This window comes from Ambystoma mexicanum, chromosome 3q (assembly GCF_040938575.1).
Source record: "Ambystoma mexicanum isolate Mex_15411 chromosome 3q, UKY_AmexF1_1, whole genome shotgun sequence".
Classification (NCBI taxonomy): Eukaryota; Metazoa; Chordata; class Amphibia; order Caudata; family Ambystomatidae; genus Ambystoma; species Ambystoma mexicanum.
The window spans coordinates 880,983,626-881,009,187 of NC_090926.1; the positions used below are offsets into that span (position 1 = coordinate 880,983,626).

Below are 25,562 nucleotides of genomic sequence, written 5' to 3' on the forward strand. Positions count from 1 at the left end.
GTACAGTTGAGAGTCTTTCAGCCATTGAACAAAAGGAAGCTAAGGGATGGAAATACTGTATCGTAATAAAGCAGAGGGAAGTGTGTAACTGGCAATCGTGTACCCGGCTGAGGGATGCCTGCAGAACGGGTGATGCAAGATAATGTCATGGTGTATGCCCCCAAAACCCTGAAACCCGCGAGCCCAGCCCAGACCCTGGCTTCCTTTGGGACTTGTGGTACACAGAGAACGGTTTACTGGGGGAAAGGTTCATCAACTTGCCGATGAGGGCAAGACCAAACAACTAATGATTTGATATTAACCGTGGTCCTGTTCTCTTGGACACAGGGTAAGGAGCTGGTCTGATGCGGGGTGGGAGTGAGGGCAACCAGCACAAATATATGAGTGCGCGAGAGGGGAATTCAATCTCGTATTCTTAAATCTAGGCAGCTAGTAGTCACAACTGCAAAGATTGCGGCATTGGAATAGTCATTTAACTTTATTTTAACACTAATAACTAAAGAGGTCCTTACAAAAGGGTGGTTGCCCAGAGAGTGATTGCCATGATACCAAATTATCACTAAAAAATGCACTGTCCCACTTGTTGTGGGATAGGAAAACCCATGCTTTTTGGGTTTTCTCTCAATTTCATGCAGTAACCCCTGTTGGTCTTGGGGGTATCATAAAATGTTGTGGTGGAGCCACAAGTTGGTCTTGGGGGTATCATAAAATGTTGTGGTGGAGCCACAACAGGTAAGGTCGACCGGTTTCGATGGTTCGTGACTGATTACCGACCATCTTCTTCAGGACAAAATCGATCTTCCTGTGCTACTGAATAGTGTCTGTCCTCTTAGTAGGGCAATGATGGCAGGCTGCAAGTGGATCCTGGGATGGGAGACACAAGAAACATAATTGCAGAGAGGGCATGAGTTGGCCTCTAACTGCAAAATCGCAACAGTGGTACATCCAAAGTACAGCTTAAAAACCTGTTGCAAGGCAAGTGAATGCTAACACAGACAAGGTGCTCGCCAATTCAGAGCAAGGAGCCAATGTAATGGTGGCTAAAAACATAGACAAGTCAACCACGTGGGGGAAGGAGAAAGGAAGAGAGACAGGACCTGTGCACGTGAGAAAAAGGGGAAGAAAAAGGGGGGGGGGGTAAGGGGAAAGCCGTGGGGTGTGCAAGGAGAGGGACCTACCTGGAAAGGGTGACTGAGCTATCCAGGAGGTCGGCTGAGAGCAGGAAATAAGCTCTCTCCAGTGGCATACCTGCGGGGAAAGCAAGGCTGATAAGGGACTGGATGAGTCGGGGGGACGCTGAAAAGAGCGCGAGGAAAAACTAAATGCGAAACCATAGGTGCTATGTTCAATCATCCGTTTCTTCACTTCTCGGGCTGTCATCCCAATATATCGCAGGTGGCACGGACAGGTGATCATATAAATTACTCCTTTGGTATTGCAGTTGGTGAAAAATTTCTGAATCCAGGCAGTGGTCCAGCCAATATCCAGACTGGTGCTCCGAACTGTCTGAATACACATTGAGCAAAGGCCACAGGGACTATGGCCTACAGGGTTGGTCTGATTCCATAGGGTGGCCTGTGTATTCTTGGCAGTGTCCGTATCTGGCTGCACCGTTTTGACGAGGGCGTCTCTCAGATTGCGTCGTCTTTTCAGTGCAAAACGTGGCATGGGCATGTTAGACACACCAGTTCTGAGCTACAATTTACCCTGTTACTTTTTTTTTTTTTTTTTTTTCCCTTTGGGACTTCCCAGGCCCCAGCCAGGCTCTCCTGGGCTCAGTCCTGGCGCCACTGGCGCCAGGCTCATGGTAAGTGTTAAATACATGGTCCATTTATTTGGCTCGGAGATGCTGAGCCATTCAGTACAGGGTGTGGCTTGGGACTACATTTTCTGAGAGAGAGGATACGATGAAGGGGACTATTTTCCTGGAACTACTTGAAAGGCTATTTAAACCGCACCTTACAAACTGAACACTGCACTCCTGCAGCGTAACGCTCACCGTGTCAGTTCTTGCTTCCTTTCTGCCACGCCCGTCCAGAGTCTTCTATCCATCGGCACCTGTGAAAATAGAACAACAAGAGTTATTCACGCATTGAAGGCCTTACCTGCAAAACATCCGGACCTCGCCTTCACGCTTATACAAGGGCCGCCGCATCTGTAGAAGATCAGAACAGAAGGTACCCTCTCGGGTAGCGAAGCACCTGACTCTGCCTCCTCCAGGAACTCCAGCTAGCAGTTCTCCATCATTCTGCATTGCACCGCATCTCGACACGTCAGTCGGACCTTCCATCTTCTTCCTGGAAAAGCGCCGCACCTGCCGAACAGAAAAGACAAAGCAGGTTAGTCGCACACAACAAGAAGGCTAAAATAAAGCGAACTATTAGCGCATCTCGCACAGCGCTCTACTTACCGGCAAGAATCCTGCACATCATTGTCAGGAGAGTCTTCCATCATCCGAAACCGCTTTGTGCCGCACCTGAAAGACAAAAAAACAAACATTAGATATCTTGCATGCAAGGACTTAAGGCGGCTATTTCAAGGAGTTATTGGAATAGAGACTTACCTGCTTACTCCGGTCCATCCACTTCAGCAACCTCCATCGGATCAGTGAAGTAACTCGATCATGGAACTACAGAGTAACGGCGCCCCTGCCAGAGAGTGTGCAGGACGGAGAGCTCACCAATATAATAGACAAGATGAGCCAGGGAAAGAGAAGGATAACACGGAAGGAGGTGAAAACCAAAACCAGCACCACACAGTTGGCTAATATCTTGTTTCAACTTGCAGACGAACATCTCTTGAGGCAAGACAGAAGGGAAGACGCAAGCAGGCCCTCATTAAGCAGAACACCACCAGTGCAGACATCATCCTTCGCACACGAGCACGCCCCCGTGGAGACCAGTTGAGCGTGACAGATAACCCCACGAACAATGTGTTGACAAGAGTGGACCCAACTGAGGGATGTCCACAGTGGATTGTTTAAAAGGACGTTGAGACTTGTGAATGTGACCAGTGCAATCTTGTGGATAAAAGCTGCAGTGAACCCGACGGAGGGAGGCTAACATGCGAGAAGGGTCTGAGCCTGGAAGAGGGGGACCCAGTGGTGAAAAGACATCACCCAACGTAGATACGGAAAATTACTTTTTGTTTTGTGATTTTGAACACATCAGGTCCTCAGAGGCAAGTGACTTTTTTTTATAGAAAAGAGACTTAACCACCGAAGGTCCCGATAGCAGTGAAAGGAACTGTAGCCTTGTGCTGAGGATGCCAAAGGTATGCTGTGCTCAGGAGTCCTGCCTTGTCCCGTGCTAAAAACGTGGGGAAAGGAGACCCCAGCTATAACATCCTGACTTATAATTTAGGAACACTTCTTCATTTTCTTGTTAAACACTATCCTACACTTTGTGTTTGTACTTAGCTGTAAGGCTTGGCAATAGTTTTATTTTAGTATAGACCCCTTTTATTTGACAAGACGCCACTAGAACTGCCTTATTATTATTTGATGGTCGTAGCTCGCTCCCATCTTAGATTTAGGTTTACATTAGGCTTTTCTCCAACCCATTTATACAGTTTAATAAACACCCTTGAACTGTGGTCACTTGTGTCTGTCTTTACTGTTGCCACCGGGAGTTCCTTAAACGGAAAGACAGACGTGCGAGAGGTCAACTAGATGCATTATATACTAGGAAGGCAGAAAGAGCTCTCCTGCACGCTACAAAACTGTATTTTGTAAAAGCAAATAAAGCCATTACGCAGATCAAAACTCAACAAGGAGACATACTTACGACTATCCCAGACATAATTAGGCAGTTTGTGGATTTTTCCTAAAGTATATACTCCTCCGACTCCCCGTACCAGGAAAAACAAAATGCATATCTTCATCCCTTACCCTTCATAAAATTACACCCCTAATCAGAGAACGCTTAGAAGCAGACATAACAGAGGAAGAGGTATCCCAGGTCATCAGGGAACTTTTAGGGCTACGTTAACTCCTAAAATGACAGCCCTGTTCAATCAAAAAGGGAAACGAGGCAAAATATCATCTACAATGGAGGAGGCAAAAATGGTGCCGTTTCCAAAGCCGAACAAGAATCTTACACAATGTGGTTCGTATCGGCCTATCACGTTGATTAATTTAAACGCCAAAATATACACCAAGGTACCAGCAAATAGACTTGATCCCATGCTTCCAGATCTGATCAAGCCCGATCAATCGGATTCATAAAAAATAGACAAACCTTTGATAACATCAGGAAAATCTATCATCTGGTAGAAAAGGACTCCAAGAAACAATGCCCTGCCCTTCTACTAGGAGTTGACACAGAGAAAGCCTTCAATCGAGTGGAATAGTCATTCCTCTTTCAAACGATGGAACGCATGGGGTTTGGGTCCGGATCAATGCGCATGATACAGGCTAATTATGTTAACCCAATAACTAAGATGCGCATGAATGGATCCCTGTCCCAACCGATAAATATCAGAAGAGGGACAAAACAGGGCTACCGACTATCCCCATTACTTTATGCAATATATTTAGAGCCCATGTTGACTAAAATTCGTATATCAGATTGCATTAAAAGGTGTCCCTTTTGGGGGGGGCGCACAATATTATTGCGTTTGCGGACAACTTGATTCTTACAGTAACAGACCTAGACACATCCATACCATGGATATTCCAAGATCTAGAAGTGTTCTGGGCGGTGGCGGGCCTGAAAATTAATTCAAAGAAATCAGAAATGCTAACCTTGTCCCCAAGTGCCTTCCAGGTATCCACACTAAAAAGTAGCGCCCCATTCACTATGGTAGACGACCATCTAACTTATGTGGGCATCCAGATTACCACCGCTATATGCAGCAAATATTCCCTTTTGGAAAAGGTGAAGCAACTATTGAGCATATGGAGCCCCACTGACGGTCTCATGGCTGGGTAGGGTTAACACCATAAAGATGGCGATTCTTCCAAAAATACTATACTTTTTCCAGGCACTGCTGGTCAAGCGTCTGCAGTAATTCTTTAAAATGCTCCAGAAATTAATACTGTCATTTATTTAGAGAAAACAAAAACCCAAGTCGCCACAAAGGCACTGATGGCGGCCCAGGTTAAAGGGGGTTTGGCCCTCCCAAAATCTCACACTTACTACGTGGCGGCCCAACTCAGATTAATTAAAGAATGGCTGGTCGACTGCAAGAATAAAATATGGTGCAGAATGGATAGGGCGGTAGTGGGGAAACCCCTAGATAAAGTCCTGTGGCTACCACATGCAGACCGACAAGAGAATATGCACAAAAGCGTTATCACGACCTTGGCGGAGGTGCTTTGGGATAATCATGTTAAATGAAAAGGGATTACCCAATTCCCTTCACCCTGCTATTCCAGAACCTGCAGTTCTCCTCTGATGTAGATCCGGGAGCATTTAGACAGTGGGAGGGAAACAGGTGTTTGAGATTACGAGACACGGTCAGTGGGCAGGGTATACAACAATTTGACCAAAGTAAAGACGGTCATGAGACATATAACTTCATTTGAAAAATACATCACCACTGACCCATGGCATAGAAAAATGATATCAGTGCTACATAATTTGTCATTTGCTGACCCAGACATGGCCATATACGATACAGTGGGAAGCATCCCTGGAACACTAGATTCCATTACATCAATGGGAGCGTCTCTGGGAAGATATTCCTAAACTAACCAGATCAGGGATATGTGGCTGAAAATGATGGTGATGTGGCACTACACTATTAGGCAAAGTTTGTATGCAGTACCCTCTGGGACCACCACACACAACTCTGACCACATGTAGAGGAAACCCAACCTTTGGTATAAGCTTGTACTATACAGTTTTGGCAGCGTGTTGAGCAGCCAGGCTTATCTTAATGAGGGGTCAATGAGAGCTGTAGTGGAGTTACAGAGATTTACAGTTACAGGTTTTCAAATAAACTATTACACTCAAGGTTTCTTGCATAAACAATTATTAATATATCAGTTAGTAAGCATTCTTCAGAAGGGGGCCATATAATAGTAACACACAAATGCACTTCAATACTGTACACTCTTAGTTTCTAGATCAGTAAAGACCCCTTTGGGATGGCCCACAGACACAACCTACATCCACAGGTGACTCCAATAACTAGGGTGCTGGGGACATTAATATCTTACTGTTGGCATTTAGGAACCTTTTAGAAGTTGGTAAAAGGCAAAGATTTTTAGAACAACAAGAGACCACAAATATTCTTAAGCAGGCAAATACGTTGTGATCCTCGAAGAAGTGTCATACAATTCACTAGGCTAAGCCAAAGTCAATGGGCAAAAGTCTTGTATAGGCTGAAGCACTTCTGGTAAGTAAATGGAAAAGTCTTTGCAGACGTTCTTAGGAGTCTTTGATGAAACGAAGAATCAAATGTAGGGCCACAAGCTGATTAGGCTTGTGAGTTGTAGAAGTTGCAAGCACTCTACAGTAAGAGGTAAGTTTTCTCAGACTTTTTACGGTACCTTAGAAATGAAGAAAAAGATGCAGCTGATGAGCTCAGTTCCTGTGCAGCTCTGCAGATCTCCCTGTTCCTGGGCCTCAGTCGTGGGGACAAGAGGGAGGACGTCAGGGGACTCCTGCAGTGCACTGGGACGGTCAAAACTCGCAACCGGCAAAGTTCACTTTCAGTGGCTGTTCAGTGTTTCAGCTCTAACGCAAATAGCAACACCGCGGATCCTGGCTGTCGAGATGGACTTTCCTTGCTTCTGGGGTCCCGCACTCGGTTGAGGGAGCTCAGGCTCGGTCAGTCCTGCTTCTTGGGAGTCCGGAGGATCTTCCAAAAGCTCTAGGCCAGCTTAAAAGCAATGCACAAAATCTGGTGTTCCTCTCCCTGGCTATACGGTTTCCAGCAGCAATTCTGTGGAAATTCAACCAGCTCCAAGAGGGATGTCCAAGTGGCTTACTTTGGAGTTGATTGATCCCACCAACTCAAGGGGAGAAGTCGTCCTTGCAGGGGCTTCTCTATCTATGCGAACTTGGCGTTTAGGCACTGCAGCAGGGCTTCACCGGGCAAACCAATGGTCCAAGAGTTGCAGCAGGCATCCTCTTCAAGTTCTTCTTCCGTTCCTTCGTCCAGTGGTCGACTGCCTTCCAAGCCAAAAGACTCGCCTTTTATTCAGTTGTCTCCCATTCATTCCAGCCTAGCTGGCAGTCACCCAGCAGGGTGGCTGTCCTTGCCGGACAGTCAGCCATCCAATCATCACAGAGTGTGTTTGGGTCTCCTAGGAGACTAAGCACAGGGATTTTCGGGCACCTCCCTATCTTCCTGCCTACCCCAGACACTCTGGAGCCAGAGGCTGGCTTCACTCGTGAATCCCGCCAAAGGCGAAATGAACAAAGAGACCAAACCTGGTTTGGCGCGCAGAGCAAATCTCAAGAAGGACCTTTCCACAAAGAAATGGCGAGAAAAGAAGGTCGGGGGCCTTTTTGACAAAGATGCCTCCCATGGGTGCTTTACTGTAGCTGCGAACGCAGCCCGTGGTAAAGGCACACCATGGTAGTTCAAACAAAACCACTGCCACCAGCCATTCAGTGCGAAAAGGGTTTTTTTTACATGGGAAACTAGACAAAGGGGATATTAGGTAACCCCTCCAGCACTCTATTGTAAGATAGGGTGTGCTAGTTCTAGAAAGTTCCAATGGTAAGTAAAGTCAATTTCACTTTACTGCCCTCAGAAACAGTAGTTTATCCAAGAATATGTATTTAAACCTTTGAGAAATCTGAAAGACTTCCCTGTGCCACTTCACTGAAGGTGCTTTGTGACACAATGTAAAAGATGATGCCTATGGAGTTTGTCAGACTCCACAACCAAAAGAAACACAGTGTATAAAATCACATTAAAATACATGAGTAAGTGGGGAAAAAGGGTCACACTCTCTCCAGGTTAAAAATACCAAGTCCTCAAAATCCAGCAAAGTTGCTGGGTGTCTCTACGGTGGAGGGAATTAGCACATTTCTGAGAATTCTCCCTAACATACACCCCAGTTAAACTGCATAGATTTTCACCTTACTCGCTCAGCCTCTGTTGGAGGGGATGTGAGGGGGCAGGAGACTGGGTACATATATACTGGGCCTGCCCCAAATTGACACAGTTTTGGAAAGATGTGAATGACAGGCTAGAGGAAATATTTGGTCTGCAGGGACTCGGGATATGGAGCAATGCACTCTGGGACTTAAAGGTCCAGAGCGGAAAGGCATGGCACAACACCATAGGAAGGCATATACAATCATGTCTCTTGCAGCTTTGCTGGCGATTGCCCACAGGCGGAAGCAGCCTACCCTCCGGGAGAGCAGTACTGGATTACGGAAACGTGGCGCTTTGTTTGGTTAAAATGAATGACTTACTCTCTCCAGGGGGAACAATTTGGGTTCAGCACGGAACGGGGAACGATACTGTCTTTCTTGCATAATGACTGCAGAGAGTCTATGTGTCCACAAACACTGCGAACTCTAGGCATAACAAACTTATATTATTGTGTTTAATTTTGACTTTCTCACAATGGATCCGGGGAAGGGGGGTAAACGGGGGGGGCGGGAAGTAGGGTGAAAGTGTAGGGCGGTTGGCAGGTGTTCCATTTTAAAATTCAATAAAAACATGTTTGTAAAAAATATTCATACCTAGCCCTTATTATCTATCATTCTGGGCTTTGGTATTTCTGTTCATTCATATGCTGATTACCTTCAGCTCTATTTAACTCTAGTCCCAACAAATCTATCAGTCTGCTTCAGTCATGTCTTATTCACATCAAATCATGGCTGACCAATAACCACGTTCAGCTCAGTCCCTCCAAAACAGAGGTCATCAAGCTGGTTCCTTACACTTCTTGCAGGACCCTCTACAACTCTCCTCATCACCTTCACTGTTTTTTTCTCCCGCTCACTTTAGTTAATAAGGAAAGAAACTGAGGCTTTATCTGGGACTTTGAGATTATTTTATCCATGCAGATCAATGAATCTGTTGGATGTGTTTTTTTGTGTTCGGCTACTCAAACACGCTCTTCCATATCCACCACATGGTGATCATACTACATTAGTTGGAGCAATAGTCAATTCCATACTCGACTATGCAAATGCCATGTTTGCTGAACTCCTGAATTATCGGGTAAATCGCCTTCAGGCTGCATAAAATGCTACAGTTTGTTTTATTCTTAAACTCCCCAGAGACTCTTCCATATCCTCCTCGACACAGTCTAGATTGGCTACCTATATATCTCCCCATCAGTTTCAAGATCCTGTGTCTGGTATACATGTCTCTGCAGGCTTCACCTGCCCTATCTAGCCAACAAAATCAAGTTATACCAACAGCCGGCTCTCTTCGCTCCTCTCACACGCTACTCCATACTATCCCCCAGAGCCGATGTAATGCTTGCACAGCAGGAATACATATCTATTGCCCAGGGTGCTGCTACAGAGCAGTGGCAAATGTTGCCGCCCAGCTGTGAAGTTAGGTAATTGAATTTGGTGTTAACTTACCAGTCAGAATGATAACATTTGAACATCTTTCCATGTTGTGCTGTTTGATGGGTTGTGTATTTTAGAATGCTTCAGTGGTTTTTGGTCACAGAATGTTGTCAAGTATGCCGGGGAGATCGTAGCTTCTCAGTCCACAACTATGCAAAAAAGCATCCTTATCCTCTTCATTCCTTGGACTCACTGGATGTCTGAAAACCTTTCACTTTGCCAAATTCATCCCCTGACTTACTTTTTATTCGCAAACACTCATAAATGTCAGTATTTACTTCTGTAAACAATTTGCAACATCGACAGCCAGATTTAGAGTCCCCTCTGACCGGTACCTCTGAGCTATGTGCAATATAAACATAGTCACATTCAAAATCAGATGTGCATTCCATATTCAATGAAGGCAAACGCTTTCTTATCACTTGCCATTTGAAGCAATTTATACACAAACATCCTCCTGGCAAGGCAAGCAATGGTACAAAACTCATGCTGAGGCTTCGGAAAGTTGCTTCAGTGTGCCAAGTTTTGATTCTCAATTCGGACAGTGAGCATATATGATCCAAAATATAAGTCTATCTTGCTACTCCAGGCCTGTGTGCAGAACAGAAGGCCAGGTCCTCTTACATTGGTATACTTTTCTCATATTCGTTCAAATTCATTTACGATTGCACTTTAGATCAAATTCTTTAACATTCTCATTACATACAACTGCATTTGTCTTCCACAGAAGGGTGGAAGGAAAAATGGAAGGTAAAGAAGAACAGAAATAAAGTAAGGCAAAAGGTAACAAAAGGAAGTATAAATGGAAAAAGGAACAAAATGTTAATGTTAAAGGGTACTTGTACCGCGCACCATCACAACCGGAGTGATCCCCTGGCGCTCTGGCGGATCTGAAAGGAGAGTGTGGAGGGGGGCACAGGGGCGCAGGGGTTTAGTAGGGTGTAGCGGGAATGAGAGTTGTGATTTCCTGTTGACAGCTTCAGTTTGGTTTGCACCGTTCGCTTAGCTTAGGTGCTATTTTTGGGTTGGTACAATTCCCATGTGCTGTTGTGCGTAGCTATCTGTTTGTTGTTGCATGTGGTGATGTGCGTGCAGATTGCTGTGCAGAGATGTGGTTGTGCATGTTTGCGTTAGAGAACTGTATGCAGAAAATGTAGGTTTTAGAGTTGGGTTAGTGGGGATGTTCTTACCTCGTTGCTTTGGACTTCTGTGCTCATCATCTCTGGCCATCCTGTGTGTCGAATATTATGTGGCAGTTTAATCGACAGGCACTGCATAGTGTAGTTTTCTAGCGGTTTCTGGGCATGAGTGATTGTGGCGGCCTCCCAATGCCCCCGGGCTAGAGATTATTAAGTTAGGGGCTTTTTTGGTCCCTCTGGGGTTGTGCGGTGTCCCTACCTACTGGGATCGGGTGCACCAAGGCCTCTTGGATTGCCAGTAATGGTTAATGTTCCCCCCGTCTGTGGCTTGGGATCCTGTTTCCAGGGTGTTGACTAGAGTGGGGTATTGTTGGGAGTAGTTGTTTCTTCGGCTTTCTCCTTGGCTTGTTATTTAAATCCAGGTATGTTGAGGTGTGCTCTGTTTTCAGCAGAGACTTTGTTTTTCCTAGTCATTCTCTTCCGATTCTTATCTGAAGAGTCAAGTTTTAAGTAGTTTTCTGAATTTCATTGTATTGCGTATGTTTTTTGGGAGGCAATTCCACGTTTTTGCTGCCAGGCGGGAGAATGACGACCCTCAGAATGTTCTTTTCTTGTGTGGTTTTGATTCAAGGCAAACATCGTTGCTTGATCCAAGTGGTCTTGCCGGAAGGTAGATGGTTATTTTCTTTTGTAGGAATTCTGCTCCTTGGGCGTGGATTGATCTGTGCCTTATTCACATTGTTTTGAACCTTATTTGTTGTTTGATGGGTAGCCAATGTCGCATTTTTAGCGCTGGGGTGATGTGTTCCCTTCGTGGTAGTCTGAGCAGGAGTCTGGCCACTGCGTTTTGGATACATTGTAGTTTCTTTAGAAGGCGTTCCGGCGTTGGTATAGGCTGTTGGCGTAGTCTATTCTGAACATGAGGGAGATGATGGTGAGTGTTTTATGGGTGAAGGAAAGAAACGGTAGGATCCTTTTTACCGTGTGCAGGAGGAAGAAACATTTCTTGATTATTGTGTTTACTTGTGGTTCTAGTGTTAGTTTGTTGTCCATCAGGACTCTACATTTTTTTACTGTTGGCGACGGTGTTGGTGCCGTTCCTAGTTCTATCAGCCATGGGATACAGTGGTTGTTTTCCCTGTTTTTGGGTACAACCATTATTTCTGTTTTGCCTGGGCTAAGTTTGAGGCTGTTTGTGTTCATCCAACCGTAGAGTTCTTGTAGACAGTCTTCCAGCGTTGTGTTTTCTTACTGTGGTCTTGTATTTTGTAGATGATTTGTGTGTCATCAGCGTAGTTGTAGCATGAGAAGCTGTTTCTTTTAAATTACCTTAATTAGTGGAGTCAGGTAGATGTTGAAGAGCAGTGGAGATAAGGACGATCCTTGTGGTACTCCACAGGGTTTCCCTCGGAGTGGATTTAAAAGATTTAATTCAAACGGTTTCCGTTATACCAGTTAGGAATTATTTAATCAAGAGTAGGGCTAGGTCAGTGATTCCTATTTCTTCCAGTCTCTTGATGAGGATGTCATGGTTGACTGTGTCGAATGCTGCGCAGAGGTCCAGAAGTATCAGAGCTGAGATTGTGTTGGAGTCTGCATTTGTCTCTAGGTTGTCCCAGATTGAGAGGAGTGCTGTTTCTGTTCCGCTCATAGGTCTGAAGCCGACTTGTGCCTAGTCCGGCAGTTGGTGTTTTTCTATATGTTCTTGTGTTATTCTATAGACGTAGGTTTTGAGTAGTTTTGCGGAGTAGGAGATGTTGGAGATGGGTCTGAAGTTGGAGAGGTCTTCCACATTACCTGCTGTCTCGAGGAGTGGCTTGATGTACGCAGATTTGAAAGATCGCAGACGTTTACCTATTGAGAGTGATAAGTTGAAGAGGTTTCTGTAGTATTCCAGAGGTGTGCCTTGTGTGAGGATTGATTTATGTCTGGAGGGCAGGGGTCCATGGGGGAGCCTGCTTTGTTGCCATTTCTTACCAGGTTGACGAATGACTCTGCTGATATTTGGGGGAAACTTTGGAGTTTGTTCTAACGAGCCTTGGTTGGGAGGGTGGGTTGTGTGTTGTGGTTGACCGGTCTGCTTAGTATGATTTGGTGGCTGGCGCTGATTTGTTTTTTAAGTGGTCTGCAAGGTTGTTGCACAGTTTCAGTGAGGGTACTGTGTGTGTTGCTCCTTTGACCAACTGATAATAGTTTCATTGTCTTCAGTTGTTTGGCTAGTGATTTTCGTGAGTTAGCAGTTTCTTCTTCAAACCAGATCTTGAAGTCCCCGAAGATAATCAGATGTTCCTGCTCGATTGCTGAGTCGCTGATGGCTTCTGTGAAGGGGTCCAAGAAAGTCGCATTGTATGTCGGCGGTCAGTAAACCAGAACGAATTTGAGGCTTGTTTTGGGGTTCGCTGCCAGGTGAAGGATTAGGGATTTGCAGTTTTTGATGTTTAGTGGTTCATCCATTTTAATTGTTCTTAGGTGTTCCTTGTATGCTACTGCAAGTCTTCCTCCTCTAGTATTTCCTGTTTGCCTGTGAGCACTTGAAGTTGTCATGGGGGCAGTTGTGTTGTGTGATTTTGTAGTTGTTGTCTAGCCATGTTTCTGTTATGAATAGGATGTCGATACCTCAGTCGCACAGTAGGTCGTAAATCTCTGTGGCATGTTTAGACATTGATCTTGCATTGATTAGGTTGCAGTGGATTCTTTCAATGTGGTTTGGTTTATTTTTTAATATTGGTTTTGTCTTGCGGTGGTTTGGTTGGTTTGCTTCCATGTTGCTGTCAGGATGTGATGGTGTTCCGTGGAATCTGCTTCATCGTTGAAACGATCTTAAATTAATTATTGGGTTGCAGATTTCTCCTGCTACTACTACTTCTATGTTTTGTTGTAATTGGTGGCAGTGTCCTTTTGTTTTTGTGATATAAGGAGTGAAGTAGTTGGTTTAGTTCTTTTATCTTCTTGGAGTTCCTCTTCTTTTTCTGCGTGATTCCAGTATGTTCTTGTCGCACCTAGTCATGTCGGTGGTGTTGTGGGGCGTGGTCAGTTGCGAGTTACGGCGTTAGATATAGGAACTTTTCTCTTCTCATGATGTTTGTTCTGTTGGCCAGTGTGTTTGTAGGCATGTGTGTGTTCTGTATTCATGACAGTTTCTACAGGAAGAGGGTGTGGTTCCATATGGTTTGTTCCTTGTTCGTTTTTTCTTTGGCGTTGATCTGTTCTGTGTCGTGGCATGTTGTGGTCCTTAGTGGTAAGTTGGTTTGGAGCTTGGGTCACAGGGGCAGTAGTCCACCTGTAGGACCTTGCAGGGTTTGGGATGTGGCGATTCTCATCCTCTTGTGTTGTGATTATAGCTATAACTGTGTACTCTCAATGGCCTTGCAACTTTTACGTGGGTTAGAATCCGGAGGTGGCGGTGATGGTGGGGGACTGCTTTTTGTGGGATTGACTATGGTGTTTTTATTCTGTAGCAGGAATGAGTTGGAAGTGGTAGGGCGGCTCCATGCTTGATATGATTCTAGGGGTGTGGGTGTTCGCTAGGGGTCCCAGGGAGTCTGCCCAAGTTTTGGGTTAGCGTCTTGGTCTTCCTCTTTCCTGTGAATAAAGGGTCTAAACAGGGTGGTGTCTGATTCTAAGCATTGCAGAGAGAGCAACGCAGTGGTGATCAGTCGGTTGGGGGTGGGAGAGACGACCTGACCTGGGTTTCAGGTTAATTTAGGGTAATGGCCCAACTATAGTCAATTATTTTCACTGGGTTACTGGAAGTTTCCCAGTTATTGGGAAAAGGCCTAGGCTTAGGGCCTCAGCTGCACAGGTGTATTCAAACTGGACCTAGGTTCCAGTTTTGCAAAGGCTGGAAGGAAAGGGGAACAAAAGGAAGAAAGGTAAAAGGGAGAGATCGCTAGATGGATGGATGTATAGATGAGGCAAAAAAAGAAGAGTATTATTTTCATCTTTAAAGCAGTGAAGGGGCGGACAGCGTGCCAAAATTTGGCAATAAAATGAACATTAGGTAAATAAATTTACCGTGCAGAAGGCTTCCACGTAGTGTTCCGGAAGACTTCTGTTGATTGTGAAAGAATAAAACATGCTCCTCTTTCGTTAATTCCTTTTTCTGGCCCATTTTCTTCAGTGTATCACATGGAACTGCCATCAGCGTTCTTTCTCCTAGATGTGTGGTTCTTGATATGTGATGGTGGCTACCTACTGCAAGTACCTGCTCCCTAAATATTAGAACAGAATTCCACCATTCGGATATTAAATTCTTCTTCAGCTCAATCCCAAGTGGTCCAAGGCCATGACAGCCATTCAAGAGGGAGTCCTTTGTAAGCTTTCCTGGTGTGAGAAAGTGCCTTTGTTGGCAAAGCTCCAAAAGTGTCTTGCTGATGCCACACTGCTCCTCGACAGGCACAACATAACTTCTTTGTTTTAACCACCATAGATTATACAGATTCCATAATTTTGACTTTCTGACTGTCCTGTGAAAAATCCAGTGTGATTGCCCAAAACACTTTGTGATTAACATTATTCAGTCCAAGGTAGATTTCATCTTTAAAAAAAATAAAAAGGAAACTCCTTCACGCGTTGCTTTTGTGTGATCCAAAGCTTGGCGATTTTCTTGGACACAGACAATAATACATCTAAAAGAATGGGTGTAACAAACGAACAAATAAGCAACAAATCGCAAATTTTCAGTGAGATACTTAATCTAGCATGACAATTTAAACTGATGGCTAAAAGATGAGAGGTGATATTCGAGTGCCTTGATTACCCATTTCAAGGATTTGATTTATGAAACAGTTAAGAACTAAAGAAATTATAAAACATTCTTTGAGAAAATAATGTTCAAATACCAATGCATGGCTTACCTCACAACAAACCCATAGGAAAAAATGGTACTGGGTGTCCTATTCTCTAGAAATGTCCCTTTAAATCACCAGCCCAACCATCCCTCCCATCCCCTGAAAAGTATACTGCTGGTTTCTGAGAAAGTTCAACATAATTGAAGAGCCATTTGCTCCACACAAAAGTAATAGGGGTGCCAATATGAGCTCTTTTAGGCACATACCACTTAACCAAAAATGCAACGAAAACATGAATGCAACATGTTTCTATATGTAGAGTTTGAGAACTTGATTGAAGAACATTCAATAGTAAACTGAGATTAGCAAATAATATGTTAAATTCATGCAGAAAATCGACAAGGCCACGAGACAAATGCAATGCAAAACATTCAAATAGGTACTGCTGTGATGAAACTAATTCTGCCCCACAGGGGTACAAAGGTGAGTAATGGCTAAACCGCATACTCAGCCCTCACAATTCTAAAAACCCAATCATAAAGCAGAAAAGGGCACAGTTAAGTAATATACCCACTTCACCTTTTGTGGAAGCGAGGGCAAGGGCAGGCTATACTCACAAGAAGCGTGTGAATGTCCAATCAAGATTCTATAAATATATTTGTATATGTACACACACACTTCAATGAAACAGACCATATGCAAAAATAACTAAATAGAACAATAACCACAATGTTTGTAAAAGTATATGCCTTGTGAGAAAAAAGGGATAAGAGAGGCAGGTCTTGCTCCAACACCAGGCCTCCCCTAATGTGCCCTGGGGATGGATAGGGAGCAGAGCTTGCCTCTGCATTGGAAAACCTGCCTTCATCTCACAAGGACTGATCTCCCAGTAAGGTCCAAATTAAATCGGCTTGAACTCTTGAAGTTCAAAGATGAAACAAAGAAGGGGAGGGAGACGCACTCTTTTAAAGGCAACGGTCCACAGGCGATTGAACAAAAGCAACCCTGCTTTAAAGGGTCCAATTACAGGCTTTGTGATAAGTGCCTTCCGACATTGTACTCAAAGTGCTTTGTATTAAAGGAAGTGGCGGAGACAGGAAGGCAGGAGAGTGTAGTGATACACGAAATTGCAACCTTGCCAATCAGGGCTTTAGATGACAGCATTAGCCGCTGAAAGCCAATAGTGTATTCAAAGTATGTGCTAAAAATGCTGACAGTAGTCTGTTGTAGCACTTCCATTATGCAGTAGTGAGCTACAAGGAATATGCAGGCCTAGTATGAAATAGGTCAAATTAAGCATTGTTGATAGACAGGCAGGGAGGGCCCCCAGCTATGTAGCTAATAGGTTTTTGGAGTGTTTGGAACATCATGGCACCTATATAGCGCTTAGATAGCCAGTCTTAAGCGCTATAAACACTAAGCTATGAGTGCATGCCTTTTAGAGCTTGCAGATGGGGTTAATACATCCCTGCTTCCCTTAGAATATTCAGCCTCACTAACGTTAGCCCTGGCTCCAAGCTAATCTTCCTTTTCTCTGGGAAGGTACTGATAAGACATTCCTCAGCCAGCGCAGATGGGAACAAGGGAGGGGGTAGGAGCGAGCAGGGAGCATCTCAGAGAGAGCTGGGTTTTTTCCATGAGCCAGTTGCACAGGGAAAGTTCTGGAACTGTGCGTCATGGTGACTGACAGCAAGAGGTTATAAAATATCCATGCACACATGGATCAGGGGGAGATCGCCTGTGGACTTGATTCGTGTACAGTCAGGTGCCCGGAATTGGCTCTCACGGTGTCCTCCAGCCTTGTTTTTCTATGAGAAACCCAGGTCTCCCAGGGCTGAGATTAAGGGACGTAAGACTGTGTTTCTCTATGTTTCTCTATATTTCTCTATGTTTCTCTATGTTTATCTAAGTTCCATGTTTCACTATATTTTGCATTGCTCTTTGTTTTATGCTTTGTAATATTCTCTAACATTAATCCCAAATGTATATGAAATTCACTGCTTAGAATAAATATGCTAAAGCTTTGAGGGTGTCATTTGTCACTAGCATGAGATCACTGCTCAGCACAATAGAACCTGTATTTTGGGCTGAATTGGGTATTTTTGCTCTCAAAGGGCTGGCCCCGAGGAAGATTTTGCCCAATATCAAGACATTTGGTGGCAGCTTTGTGGGATTGTGAAGAGCAGTGCCATGCTGACATGACAAATGGTGTGAGAGAACACAGTGTAGAGTGGGGAGCAGGCTGTCGCATTTCCTTGATGGTCTCACTGCAGCTCTGAGACTTCAAAAGGCAGCAATGTTGTGTCGGCTTGCCGTGGCCGATAGCTTGTGTGGTTAAGACTCCCTTCAGTAAATCAGTCGTGACTGACTTATTGCATGGGATTGGTGCCAGGGAGTACAAGGCAATAAACGAGCGGGAAATGGCTTTGTTTAAAGCACTCCGATGAATGGTTAAGAAAGATGTATGCTCAATTAGAAAAAGAATTTTATCATGTGGTTTCCCAGTTTAAAGTTGTAATTTGGAATGCATAATGAGACGGATTTCTCATCTCCATTCTGTCATGAGGGCAGGAAAAATAATTGCAAGAATTTGACATGCAAATTGTGAATAGTGATTTAACCATTGACTCAGCCCCAGTGTGCTAGCGAGTGGGGGCTGTAATGTTCGGAGGCGAAGGTTCGCTTTTTTGATATATGCTTTTGAAGGGTTGGCATTCCTGAATAATGAGGAAGGGGAATGAGCCATGCTTAGGAGAATGAGTAACATCTGTGCTGAGAGCCTAAAGAGTTTTTTCTTTCTTTTGGCAACTGTAAAATTCCATGTGCTAATGGTGGCAAATTCTGTTTAAAGGAAACACACTAAAATGGTTATATTGCATTTTAGGCTGTGCCATGCTTATATTGGGTGAGAGACTCACTTAAAAAGGAAAGTGAGTGAATGTTATTTGGATTTTCGATTTTTGTGTACTGATTTGAAATTGCAGAATCAGTTTGCAACGGTTGGGGAGAAAAACAATTTATATTTTTCTAAATTGCCCCTGGAGTATTTTTGACTGTCCCTATGCTATGCCATGGATTTGTGCTGTTGCCTTATAAGTGATGTATGCTTTGGAAATAGTGTCCTGTTGACTGTGATACATGGGGAAAAATGTTGTTGACACATTAAACAGCCCACAAGCAATAGAGTGTGGGTTGTTCTTGCAGAAAAAAAAAACGTGCAGGGAGCTGCACTAAATATGGCATTTTTATTTTTTAAATGCACTGAACTGAGTGGTTATAGTTTGGCAATGGTACAACAGAATGAAACATCTGTGTGTGATAAGATAGCACAAAGATTTAATGGGTTGTGAGTTCTCTTGAAAGATCGCACATTACAAGAAAAAAAAAAGACGCTTTGACATTTTGCAAAATTACATGGAGTAGAAAAATGACAAGAAAAGTGCCGCTTTTGAAAACAAGAGTCTTGCTGTGTGTGCAGAGCTTGTGCCTTGAAGCTGTCTTGGGCGAGGTGCGTGAAGGCAAACAAAAGCAGAAACAGTACAAGAAAGAGTTAATCTGGATGAATTGTCTGAAACGAGTGAAGCCGCCACAGTATAAGAGTTATAGGCAAAAGAGATAAGCTGCGTGCTAATGGCGCTGCCAGGTGCACACGAAAGATAAACATGCCTGCATTCCTGAGGAAGGGGGAGCAAAAACAGAGAGCTGTTCAAAAAGTAAAGAATTTGCCCAGTAAACTGTGGTACGGAGCAAAGGCTTCATGCAGGATGGCAGACGGGCACATCACATCTGAACATTTACCTATGCATCTGTGAATGGGCCAAGAAAAGACAGCTGCCCATTCCAACAGACATTACTGTGCAAACCGCATTCCCATGTGATGTGATGTGAAGTGAAGTAAAGCGCTATTGCTGTGCAAGCTGCATTCCAATGCTCCATGTGATGTGAACTGAAGTAAAGCGCTGTGCACTGGAGAAGAAACCTCTAGGCGCTTTGAGAAGAGAAAATACACATCTGGCAAACTGCAAGCTACATTGCCAGGGGATGGAGTAACTGACAAAGACATTATGGCATTCCAGATGGAAGCAAAACTGACAAAAGTGCTTAGCCGTTTTGCAAGAGACAACATGCAGAGCGGGGCTTTGAAGTACAACATGAACACTGCACATTAGCCATGATCCAGAAGCCACACGGCTTAGTGCAAGAATGAATGATTTGTTGAAGCAACAAAAGAAACTAGCTTAGACTATCGCACTCAAAGGGGTGGTTCAAAAACAGCAAACGCCCTTTGAAAAAATGACAAGTGAAAAAACCAGAGGCTTGAAAAGACACTGCTAAGAAAAGAAAGATAAATAAACAAAGCTGCTCGTACAACTGCAAGCGGTATTGGACTGAAAGACTTTACCTTTGAAAAATGGAGTGATGCCAGCAGGGCAACCTAAACCAAGATCATGGGACACTGGAAGCAAGTTGGCGCCTGGCATTGGTGATCGCTTTGGTGAAAAAAGAAAAGCATTGTGCGACCTGGGTACTTACTATATGGCTTTGTAAAAGCACAGATCAGTCTGAGGTACCATTGACCAGCTATGATTGCATTGCACAAATGAGTTTGTGATTAGGCAGTTACACCCCGTATGGTTGAGTGTAAATAAGCCCCCAGAAACATGCAGAAAGGTGATAAATAATTGCAGTAGCTATGACAAAGTGTGTAGTTACCTGATGAGACTTTTTGAAGATGGGGGTGGTATTATGGGAAGGGGTGGATAACGCTGATATTGAAGTTTTGATGAAATCCTAACATTTCTGTTTGTATTTTGCCTAGGCAAAGCACGACAAGACATTTCATAATATCAGAAATTAATATGCAGTTTGTGGGTGACACTGATCAAAGAAGGGTCAGACGCATTCTCAGAGAAAGCGAGCCACTGCGACATGCTATTTCAACTTTAACGTGCCCTGCACCGCACTCAATGCTGTAACCTGCGAATAGTGTCCAACAGAGTAATAACTTTTGCTGAACTGGCACGATGCAGACTTGGCTAATTATCAAGTATTTGATGCTACACATTTAAATGACATGTTTTGCCCTTTCTTGTTTAAAGGACTATGGACAATGAATTGTGGACTGTAACATCAGGCACCACATACAGCTGTGTGACACAGCAATTGAATGCTAACACATTGAAAAATGGTTTTTAAATGCACTGTTGAGATGAATCTGAAAAAACCAAATGGTTTTACTCTTCCAACTGAATGGCTTTAACCAGAGATGTTTTGTTTTTTGAAAAAAAAATATTCTACATTGCACGTAGGCAGGAGAATGATTTATGAACTGTTGGGGCAGCAGAATTATGCAAGCAGGAGTGTAATTAATTTTGAGATAAGATGAGTGCGCACATCAAAGTCACCTGTGCGTAGGTTAAGATTCTTAATTGAAGTAATGCTGCCAAGTGTATGAGCTATAATTTGAAATGGTAATCTTTGAAACACTGGATACTTTTACAGCCAGCTTAAGGCAGGTAAATGAAACCATGACTGACTTGATGTTTGATTTTATGACACAGAGTGTGACACGGTTTTTGTTAAACCAACCAGTTTCATGTTTTTGTGGGGACAGCTGTCTCCAGCACACTAATGCAAAGAGTCACCTTTTGATTGTAAACATTTGGAATAATTCTTTGGAAAAGCGCTACAAATGAGTATCCACATGGAATTGCTAGTGTACTGGCCTGGCACATTGTCAGGCATCTTTTGTCACTGAATGGATACCATTTGTTTAATTTGTCTAATGTGATGTTTTTCTGACCAAGAACTGCAGCGAGTGTTCTCGCCAAGATCTTATGAACTATAACTTGACTAAATGCATTTTACACAATGGTGTGATGAAACAGCCACTGCCGGATAGTAGTATGGTGTTTGTGGCTAAAAACTAATATTGTATATGGTAGATATCCCACTTGAAGAAGGGTATTCTCCAAGTCACAATAGGTAGACACTGTGAACGTGTTAGATTTTCCAGTAGTAAGGCAACATGTAAATTGTAGGCTGGTAATGCACACCTTCATTATTACAGTGCTACACTTAGACATAGATTTATCATGAGGCAATGTTTCCTTAGTACTACCAAGCTGCTACAAATGGAGTCCATTTCTATGGCCCATCACTAGAGTGCGCGTAGCTAGGGAGCTAGATTCATTAATTGTAGGAGCTTTATATGCTTGTGACATAGAAACTGTGCACTATAAGCTAGCCACTATGGGTTCTGATGCCAGCTCTGCTATAGAACTTCTGGCCTAGTGGGGCCCATTGATATGCCCAGCACTGCTACAAGTATTGACAGCCAATTGAAGGGGACTTGTGCCCACTCCGTGACCTAGTGGGATTTCATCTGCCAAGATTCAAACATTGACTATGGCCTGTTGGGGTAACAACTTGCAGGCCGGATCTCCCTTTCTAGGTGTACTCTGCCCAAACAGAAAAAGTTCTTCATTGCTAAAGGTGCCCTCACTCTTCTTTTCTGTGGAGGAAGGCCAACTATGGGACTGGGATTTCCCTCTATGTTTTTGGGGACCTTTCTTGGAAGAAGGGTCAGAACCGGTGTCCTTTCCCTCTGTGTTTACCATTATCAGTGTAGCCGTCACCTAGCATGCATGCATTCGCCTATGCCTTTTTCTGTTCTTGAGTGCCCACATACCAGTCTGTGGCTTTCGCCAGCTCTCTAGGTGCTGTGCTACTCTTGTCCACTAAATGCTGGTGTAATTCTATCAAACAATTTCGAAGGATATTCTCACGTGCAACCAAATTGTACATGCCCTCACCTGTGGCCCATCCACTCTAATATGTCAAGGACTGATGTGCAAACTACTCAAAGGTTTGATTTCCTTTCTTTGTGAGCTCTCGGATGTTCCTGGGGTGCTGCTCAGTGGTCTTGCAGAACTTCCAGAGGATGGCAACTTCATTTTTTCATAAATGGGCCTCTCTTTAGGAGTCAACTGAATAATCACCTCAGTCCCAGTGATTTGTTATCGGCTCACAAGGGCTGGTCCCACACAACTAACTCTTCTTCTACCTCCTGGAGGCGGACGGCAAGAGCCAGCCACTGAAACCCATCAAAGAGGTCTTTCCCCACTGAATAAGGTTAGACCAAGTCCTTGGGGATGTTGTGTCTAGGCTTTCCTCGAGTGTCACTACTAGAGATACTTCCCGCCCCAATAGATGTTCTGCGTTCCTGCCGATTCTCCAGTTCAAATCTGTGCAATTTGAGAATTACCAGATCCCTGTTTCAGTTCAGCTAAAACTGCTGCAGCCTTTTGTGCCTCCATCATAACCCACTGTTACTTCTCTGCTAATGCAGCTTCTTTCCTCTAAATCTGCCTCTCGTCCCTCTGCATCTGCTCCTGTAAGGCCAACATTCTTTCCACAAGAAGGAACTTTCCACACTCCCAGCTCTCTGGGAAAAGAGGTGGGAACCAAAAGAACAAAAGGAGATGAATGGGTAGAAGATGTGTGGGAGGGACAGTATGTTCTTATAGAACATTTAATAATATTGCAAGGTACACTGCGGCAACCCAACCAGCACAATTAGGTAGAAACAACCAAGACCAGAGATTGAGGCAAACTAGCATCAATGCCACATGCTTACACGATTAGTGCGACAAAGCACACTGAAGTATAAAATTAATTGATAAAGTATCAGACACAAAATTAATCCTCAGTCTTGAAGAGGCAAAAAGTGGTTGTATGCATATATATTGTGACAAATCTCTGGATGTCGTCCCTTCTCCCCTAGGGGGTGACCTTTCTCGTGGGGCCAGGGCGGTGCATCCAAAGTACAATAGTCCCCCTGGGGGTGGTACACCAGGGGAGGATCACATGGGAGAGGAAGCCCCTTATGGAATTAGGGACAATCATTCCCAGAGAAAGCAGTACTCCTCCACTTTATTAGACCTTCACTCCTTCCGCAAGCCAAACTCTCCTTCCCTGTTCCAAATTAGTGCAACTGTTTTCTATTTTGAGGTGAACCAACCTGGTACATTACACCTGACTAGCGGCCCTGATAATACCAACTGTTTCCCCATGTAACTCCAATACAAGTACTGGAATATGAAAATCACTCCAGAGAACCAGAGTGAACGGTCTAGTCTCTCACTGCATTTGATTGGTCAAGAGAAATACAAAACGGCAAAGGGAAACCAACATGAAGTGAGCCATCTTCCGACGAGGAAACCCAGGGAGACGCTGACCCGGTGAATTGGGGACCGCAGCAGGAGACGCCGTGCACGGAGGCTGATGGGAGCGCAAAGGTAGTCCAAAGAGAAGGAGCCAGAAAGAAGTGAGAAGAGATAGCTGAGTGACCCCCGCCAAGAAGAGAAACCTAAACGCAAATTGACCAGCGGTGTGAGCGCAGTGTGAGTGCATCGTGAGAAGCAGTTCTGCAGTGTCACTGTTTGTTTGGGAGCCTCACAAGAGTTGTTGACCATTTCTACTATTGCTACTGTGAAGCATTGAAAAACTCTGGTCCTGCACGAAGCGTGCGCAGTGCGAGAAGCAGATCTGCAGTTTAGTGGGTCATGGGGCAAGGAGCCAGGAACGAGGTGGACGTTGCTTGGAAAACATTGCAGAAGCTGCAGTTGTGGAAGTAGCTGTAGTGGAGCCTGAAATTGAAGTAAAGTGAAATGTGGACACGCATGCTGCGTCTAACATGGTTGGTGACATTGGCAGCAGGAGCTTAAGCAGTGGTGAGCGAGTGCAATAACGCTGAGTTTGCTGATAACCAACTTGCATCGGCCACAATTCGCTATTAGTGTAAGCGAACGCCTAAATTGACTGCACTTAATGTACACCTTTAGGAGCAACAAAGCGGGTAAAAGCGGTATGGATTCTGCTCCTGCTCTGTTCTTGAACAATGCCATATAACAGATCAAGAAATGCTATTCATAGTTAGTCTGCCCTTGCCCCCCTCTCCTGGGCAAGGCCTGTTGGATGCGAGTGGGGACCAGTGTGCTGTTGTTCCTACCTTTGAAGGTCCAGCAAAGGCACGTGTTCACAGGAAGCAGAAGCAGGTGAAAGCCACACAGCTGGGAACAATCACAGCTTTCTTCCCTGCAGTACCTCCAGTTACAAGGAATTGGCTACTAATAAAGACCTAGAAGGATCTTCAGTTGTAGGCTGTCTGAGCTCTGCGCCCTCTGAAGGAATTCTTCCACCGTCCCAGTGGGGGTACAGTCAGTCTTTCGGATATTGATTCGCAATCCTCCATGACCAATCAAAGTAGTGATTCCAGCCTGTTAGATAGGCCACCTGATTTACCCACGATAGCAATCACAGTAGTCTGATTTCTCTATGCCATCATATACATCAACACCGGCTCCTGACGAGCCTAGAAGTGTTAAGACATTTAGACCAACCATAGACTGGAGAAGGGCCCGGATGATTTCCTATATTTCCTAACATAATTCAATCAAGTACTTTGTATCCTGGTTTCCTTGTATGAAGGAATTAAGGCGGGGACGAAAACACACTCAGTATTGTTGGAATCCCTTTTATTCAAATTTAATAACATTAAAGTACATAGTAATGTGAAGATGTTTTGTTTACTCAGCGACAGTGCTCAGCACAGCCAATGGAAAATGTTCCCGTAGCGAGGCTGAATGATAATAGCGGGCCAGTGCCACCCGGACCAAGCTCGCCGGAGGTTTGGGCAATGCCCATAATCGAGGCAACGGACCCCAGGCTGCAGACAATGGTGGGCTGGCGCCCCATGGATCGAGCTGGTTGGAGATAATGTAACTGCTCCGATCGAGGGATCAGGCCCCAGACCGTGTAGAGGACAGTGCCTGGTTAAGGAACGCGGAAGCAGCAGGTGCAGATGACCAGCCAGAAGCATACAGCCGACCCAGCCTGCATTTACACAAGGAGGGAGACATAGTGTGGTATTGCAGGAGGGAAGTGAAGTCCTTGTCTGCCCCTCCCCCAGCGTTGTGTGGAGACACGAGACATGGCCTAAGAGGCCCCAGACCACGGAGGAGACAAGCGACGTGGAGGCCATGCTCAGAGCTTTCTGGGAGGAGAGCATCATTGGTGTACACAGTGCAAACGTTACTCGCCACAGAAGGGATTAGGTGCAGAGACTGCAGGTGAAG

At 44.5% G+C, this 25,562-nt stretch overlaps 1 protein-coding gene across 7 annotated transcripts in view; it reads right to left on the reverse strand.

Annotated features, from left to right (window-relative positions):
- Nucleotides 1-25,562, reverse strand: part of POLG2 (DNA polymerase gamma 2, accessory subunit) — a 367,703-nt gene that overhangs the window by 316,591 nt on the left and 25,550 nt on the right. For 6 of the 7 annotated variants that reach the window (XR_011305148.1, XM_069655004.1, XM_069655005.1 and 3 more), the window contains exon 2: nt 14,648-15,261. Coding sequence is in view for 6 of the 7 variants with exons in the window: in XM_069655004.1 (XP_069511105.1) it covers nt 14,648-15,146 (499 nt within the window). In the remaining variant the exon portion in view is untranslated. Of the gene's footprint in view, nt 1-10,684; nt 12,013-14,647; nt 15,262-25,562 lie in introns of those variants that run through there. The other variant, XM_069655008.1, reaches the window with a different exon arrangement.